Consider the following 7,021-nt stretch of genomic DNA (forward strand, 5'->3'; position numbering starts at 1 on the left):
TATATATATATATATATATATATTTGGAGTGAACAAATTTTGTATCTATTTGTCTCTTGAACTGTGTTGTAATTAGCTGGCTAACTACCTAGCATTAGCATTAGCACAGCTAACAATGCTCCTTTTTTCTGGATGTTTCAGACCTAGTTTATGTTTTGTACAAATTCTAGCCTGAGTGGTGCCAATTTGCGTCATCAAAATCTTGGCAAAAAAGCGACTAAGAATGTTTCCCAAGTGTCTCATTCCTCCAACTTGCATACATTCAGCTTCTTGGCATTCAGAGACGGATTTGATTTATTATTTTTTTTACTGAATCAGGAACACGGCAGCCCAGATAGAAGCATGATATAAATTTTAACAATCACCGATCGAGACACCAGTGAAAACACAATATATGTTCATTGCACTTCTTGTTTCAGCTTTGTGTGCTGTACAAATCACGAGGGTTCTGGTTCTGGTTCCTGCGCGGTTCCCTCCGAGTTTCAGGCGGTTGTAATTTCCAGCATCAACTTTTTTTCTGCCCTTGGTGATTGATACGACATTGAAAGCGGTGGACACATTCTCCAAAAATGATGCGCCAAAGTAAAAACAAAACAAAAAACAAAATAAACAAAACATTCATTTTTTCCGTAAAAAATATCCCCAAAAAATCAGAAAGTATACATAAAACCTGTTAAGTCATACAGCAATTATTTAAATTCAAGACACTGGATTTATAGTGGTAGCAGCAGCACTAGCTACAGACAAATTAACAGTACACTCAAGTGTGTCAGATAGTAACAACAGCCAAAAGAAAAACCACAAGCGTTTTGAAGAGAGACTGTTCTACGTTTCACTCAACCTCTGGCAGTGTCAGCTGGATATCTTGCTTCTGTTTCCCCTTCTGGGCAGAAACCCACACATTTGTATATTTATCGCAAATTCACTCCCTTTTTAGGCCTTTGCCATCTCTGCACAATCAACAGACAAGCACACGTCTATCTACATCCTCTAGAAGCTGTAAACAACTGTCCCTCGTGTATCGAATGCATTATATTTTATTGTTCCGTTGTTTTATTTAGAAGTCTATTTCTTCCTGTCTTTCAAGTCTTTCCCTTTGTTTTCCTTTTCTCTGGTTTCTTTTTCATATTTGTCCTTGTCCGACTTGGTTACACTGTTGTAGGAGGGCGGGGAAGCGGTGGACGGGGTCATGTCCGTTTTGTCTGACGTTGAGTTCTCATTGAACTTGCCGATGACCATCACGTCTTTGTCCGGGTCACGGACGCCCTCCTTCAGCTGCTCCTTGTAGAGGGCGGAGGCCTTCTTCATGGCCTGGCGGATCATGTAGAGGCGGAAGGCCCGCTGGATAATAATGGCCGACGTTTCCTCCTGCTTGCGGCGCAGGGTGGTGGTGATGGGCTCGTAGGACACCTTGGAGGGGTTGGACGCCATGAAGCGCTCCTCCATCTGCCCGCGCAACATGTCCATCTCACCGCCTTCGCCCAGCACCCGCTTGGTGAAAGCAAATAGTATGTCGAGGCAGTGGATACGTTCGCCGCTCACCATTGGCAAGTCCATGGTTATAAGTTGGGTCATGTTGGGCTTGGGCATGCGCAACGGTGGATCCAGAGCATCCGCAAAATCTGAGAGCTTGCTGTACTCCACGAACTGTGTGGCATCTGGATCAAAGCGCTCCCACACTTCGTAGAACATCTCAAAGTCGTCCTCACTCAGTGGCTCGGCGCTCTCCTCTGTGGCCACGCTGAAGTTCTCCAGGATGACAGCGATGTACATGTTGACCACAATGAGAAAGCAGATGATGATGTAGCTGACGAAGAAGAAGATGCCCACCGATGGGTTGCCACAGTTGCCCTTGTAAGAGTTCCCCGGGTGCTCCATTTGACTGTCACAGTCAGGCTCCCTCTTGTTCAGGATGGGCGCCAACAGTCCGTCCCACCCGGCCGAGGTCGTGATCTGAAATAAGCAGATCATGCTGTTACCGAAAGTCTCGAAGTTAAACATGTCGTCGATCCCGGACTCCCTTTTGACGTAAGCAAAGTTGGACATGGCGAAGATGGCGTAGATGAACATAACCAGGAAGAGCAGGAGGCCTATGTTGAACAGGGCAGGGAGCGACATCATCAAGGCAAAGAGAAGCGTCCGAATGCCTTTGGCACCTTTGATGAGTCGCAGGATGCGGCCTATACGGGCAAGCCGAATCACACGGAACAGCGTTGGAGACACAAAGTACTTCTCGATAACCTCAGACAAAAACATACCTGTGAAAAAAGAGACGTTGTCAGCGTCAACCATGTGATTTTGTAAAAATCCACCAACAAGTTAAAGTTCCTTGAACTGTAACCTTACCTACAATCGAAAGGATCACCACCACAAAGTCAAAGATGTTCCAACCAATAGTGAAGTAATAGTGACGCAAAGAAATCATCTTGAGTGCGCACTCCCCGGTGAAGAGCACAATGAAGACCAGGTTGATCCAGTAAAGGATCCTGTCCATGTCTTCCGTCTGGTCATCCGTCTCCACCATCATAGTCACCATGTTAAGGCAGATGAGGATCATAATTATGATGTCAAATGCCTGCTTTGTGATGCAGTCAAACACAAAGCCTTGGAAAGCATTCTGAAACCAGAAGAGTATCGTGTTACACTTTAATTTGGAGTCTACGTAGAGCATAAGGAGCAGGGTCTTACCGTTGGCCGAGGAATAGGCTTCTGTGGTTTCTTGGAACCCAGCTTCTTCATGGCATTGTAGTATTTCTTCTGTTCTTCTGTCATGAAGATGTCTTGACCTCCAAAGTAAAGGGAAAATGCACAAAAAACTGGTTAAAACCACATTCTATGATCTTCGTTACCTTGCATGAAAACCAAAATCAGCTACATTTTTGTCTAAACCTGAAAGGTGCGTGAAACTAGATTTAGACATCGCATTGAAAATTTCATTTCTGGATTTCACTATGTACTGTTTCACCTGACTAAAATTGCATTTAAATAATCTCAGACTACTGTCACATGTTGGCCTTGGTATGTTAGTTCTCAGTTCTACTACAAGTTGTTTGAAACATGTGAAAACTCCTAATTACCTAACGTTTAACTTAAACACATCTCCATTTTGTTACTGACTCAATGCAATCTGAGACGATGATGAAGATGGATGCAGTTGAGACTAAAGCACAAAATGTAAAGGCTAAAAAGCAACAACGTGTGACAATAAAGTTATATTTTGTTTTGGTTCCTTTGTTGTTCTGCACAATATATGAGTTGAAATGATCAAACATGATGTTTAGTAAATTCGCCCAGAAGCTTATGCCAGTGTATTTGGTAGACTATTTCTCTGTTGTAACAAAAATTGCTTCTTGGCAATAAATCTTATACTGGGCACCTAATTGGCAGCCCTTGGGGGGTACCAGAAGCTCATAAACGTATCAATAGAAACAGCAGAATAAGCTATTTGGCAGAGAAGATTTGGCAAATTTTTTATGTGAGCAACCCACATACTCAGCTCTGCTGCCCATCCCACAAATGCATGTTCCTTACAAATGTGTCAATATTTAAGATGGAAATTAACAGGTATAAGATTTATTGCCAAGGAGCATTGTTACAACAAAGAAATTATCTACCAAACACAAATTTACTTACATTTTGTGCCAAGTTTATATATGCTATTGGTGCCTCAATACCAGTATTTTAAATCCTCACTAATTGCTCTTCTCACTTCCCCTATTACATCCAACCCTTCTGGCTTCACAAACAATCCAGTAGTTCGTTCTGTCTTAAAAATTTGGTGCCAGTTTAGGAGGCATTTCAAATTTAACTCAGCATGTACACTTGCTCCTTTAATGAGGAACCACTTGTTTCAACCAGCACTCACAGATCCAACCTTTTCGTAATGGGGTAATAAAGGGCTGACATGTTTTAATGATTTTTACAAAGAAGGCATCTTCCGCAGCTTTACAGACCTTTCATTAGAATTTCATCTCCCTCCTTCTCACCTATTCTGCTATTTTCAAATTAGACATTGTGCTAGGGCTCTGTTTCTCGATTTCCCTTCCAAGCCGCCGAACTTGCATTGGGAGATGTTTATGAGCTGGGATCCTCTTCAAAGGTCATATATCTATCATATATATATAACGAAATACTGTCTTTTGAGTCTTTACCTATTACCAAAGTTAAGGCGGCTTGGGAGCTCGAACTGGGTCTAAATTTGGAAGAGGACTGGTGGAATAATGCTCTTAAGAAAATTCAAACAAATTCAATTTGTGCTCGACTGTCACTCATATAGTTTAAGGTTCTCTTCAGGGTTCATCTCTGTAAAATTCATTTGTCACAATTCCTCTCTTCTGTTTCTGACAATTGTGACAAATGTCATGCGCCTTCCTGCAACTTAAGTAACATGTTTTATTCCTGCTCATCACTCCATAGTTTCTGGCAGACCTACTTTGATACAATGTCAAAGATACTTTCGGTGGTTATTAAACCCTCTCCCCATGTTGCAAATTTGGGCTTCCAGTTAATTACAAACAATTCACTTCTAATCAATTGGATATTTTAGCATTTACTTCCTTACTGGCAAGACGCCGCCTTATTTTTCATTGGAAATCAAGTAAACCACCCTCTAGTGCTCAGTGGCTTAAAGACACCATGTCTTTTCTAAAATTGGAGAAGATTAAATATTCAATGAAAGGCAACTCTGCTAAATTTTATAACTTATGGCGCCCTTTCCTGACATACTTCCACTCTCTTTAGTCTCTTCTCCTGGATTGAGTGATACACCCCACACCTTTCCTTTCCTTTCCTTATTTTTATTTATTTATTTTAAATTTAAATTTTTTTTGCTTGTTTTCTTTCCCTTTTTTTTCTTTAGATGTGCTCACGCTGTGTTTTGTTTAGTCATGTAAGAAAAAGAAAAACACTTATAGGAGGTAAATTGTATGCCTTTCTTTTTTTTCTCTTCATCTATATACAGCAGGTAAAATAAGTATTGAACACGTCACATTTTTCTCAGTAAATATATTACTAGAGGTGCTAATGACATGAAATTTTCACCAGATGTTGGTAACAACCCAAGTGTTACTGGGAGAATATAGTCTGGTCAGATGAGACCAACATTGAACTGTTTGGATGCCAGAATACACATCATGTTTGGAGGTCAAATGGCACTGCACATCAGCCCAAAAACACCATACCAACAGTGAAGTTTGGAGGTGGGAACATCATGGTGTGGGGCTGTTTTTCAGCATATGGTACTGGCAAACTTCAAATAATTGAAGGAAGGATGAGTGGAAAAATGTACAGAGACATTCTTGATAAAAATCTGCTTCCATCTACCAGGATGATGAAGATGAAACGTGGCTGGACATTTCAGCAAGACAATGAGCCCAAACACAAAGCCAAGGAAACTCTCGGTTTCAGAGAAAGAAACTAAAGCTGCTGGAATGGCCCAGCCAATCACCTGACCTGAATCCAACAGAAAATCTATGGAAAGAACTAAAGATCAGAGTTCATAGAAGAGGTCCACGAAACCTTCAAGATTTGAAGACTGTTTGTGTGGAAGAATGGGCCAAAATCACACCTGAGCAATGCATGCCACTAGTTTCTCCATACAGGAGGCGTCTTGAAGCTGTCATTGACAACAAAGGCTTTTGTACAAAGTATTAGATAAATTTCAGTAAGTGTGTTCAATACTTTTTCCCTGTGCCATTCCACATTATTACAAATAACTTCATTTCTGGACATTTATGGTTTGATTTCTTTGTATGTATCCATCATTTTAAGTTTCAAGCTAAACCATTTCTACATCCTCTCTGTCAACACGCTCTGGTTTCATTTAAAACATTGGATATTGTCCAAAACTGACTTCAAGATGGATGGAGCTTGCACAGGAACAGCCGGTGAACGTCATTTATGCAGAATGCTTTGCTGTAAGAAAATATTTTTCTAATTCATAGAAACTATACAGCCAATGGTACAGTCTCATTTTAAATGAAATAAATGTTCATAAAATAAAGTTCTTCATAATAACACTTAACATTTTACGAAGGGATTTCCCAACTTCATGTACTCATTTTTAGTCATATTATGGAGAAAATCTGTAATTTGACTATTTCCAATGCAGCTGGAGCATTCTGACTCCTTTTGCCAGAGAGAATGACAACAATCGGATTAGTTTGGATTTGGTTCTTTTAAGACTCACATTTTTGTATTTTTTTTAAGATGACATCTAAAAAAAAGCTGCCTTTTCTCTGAGGTTGAAAGTCTGCTCTTGGATTCACCATTTAATTCATATCAGCAGTTTTAAAGACTAACGTTAAAAGATAAGAGCTAATAATCCTCTAATCTACAGTTCACACAACTTTATATAATGACCAGGTGGTTTGTGGACAGGAATTAAACATTTAATTTMCCCGTTTGTTAAGTGTCCAAAAGCAGTGTTCCACCAAAAATAAACACTGGTAAAAATGGAAGCAATCCTTTTTTTTATCCTTAATTGCAATCAAATGAAACAAATTTAATTATGGACTGAGTGCAGTACAGATCTGAACCAGTCCAGCTTAGCTGCAGGTTTTAAAAGCACAGCTATACTCGCCTCCCGCTGCACTTAGTGACACATTTTAAACATTAATGCCATAAATTATTTAGTTGTTGTGACTAGCTGAAATTGCTCTTTTCTTTTTTAGGGTTGATTCTGTAATGATGTCCACTGAATGTGGGCCAAGATAAAGATATTTTGAGTTACAAAATAACCTAAAAAAAATTCAGTTTTTTAAAGATGTTTTACTTCTCATCAAAGAAGCTTTTTCAATACAAACACAAGAAGTGAAATATTTTCAAGCATTTAAAACTAGCGAACTTAACTCACATCCAAACCACTCCCTCTTCCCCTTGCTGGTGAGATCATTTGAGTTTATGTTGAACCACTAGTTTGAAAAGTTTTCAGTTTGTATGTTTTGTATAGTGGTATTAATTTATATTTTCAGATCTTCCAAGGTGCCAATTATGGAACTCTCTGTGCATTGTTGCCCAAATC

The 7,021-nt window shown here is 39.7% G+C and overlaps 1 protein-coding gene across 1 annotated transcript in view; it reads right to left on the bottom strand.

Annotated features, from left to right (window-relative positions):
• Nucleotides 1-270: 270 nt before the first annotated feature.
• LOC106533619 (sodium channel protein type 2 subunit alpha) overlaps nucleotides 271-7,021 on the bottom strand; it is a gene marked incomplete at its 5' end in the record, with an annotated part of 94,255 nt that continues 87,504 nt past the window's right edge. Inside the window, 3 exon segments of the mRNA XM_014029990.1 lie at nucleotides 271-2,258; nucleotides 2,347-2,617; nucleotides 2,689-2,793. Of these exon segments, the coding sequence (XP_013885444.1) occupies nucleotides 1,066-2,258; nucleotides 2,347-2,617; nucleotides 2,689-2,793 (1,569 nt within the window).

The sequence above is a fragment of the Austrofundulus limnaeus genome, unplaced genomic scaffold (genome assembly GCF_001266775.1).
Source record: "Austrofundulus limnaeus strain Quisiro unplaced genomic scaffold, Austrofundulus_limnaeus-1.0 Scaffold983, whole genome shotgun sequence".
Taxonomy (NCBI): domain Eukaryota; kingdom Metazoa; phylum Chordata; class Actinopteri; order Cyprinodontiformes; family Rivulidae; genus Austrofundulus; species Austrofundulus limnaeus.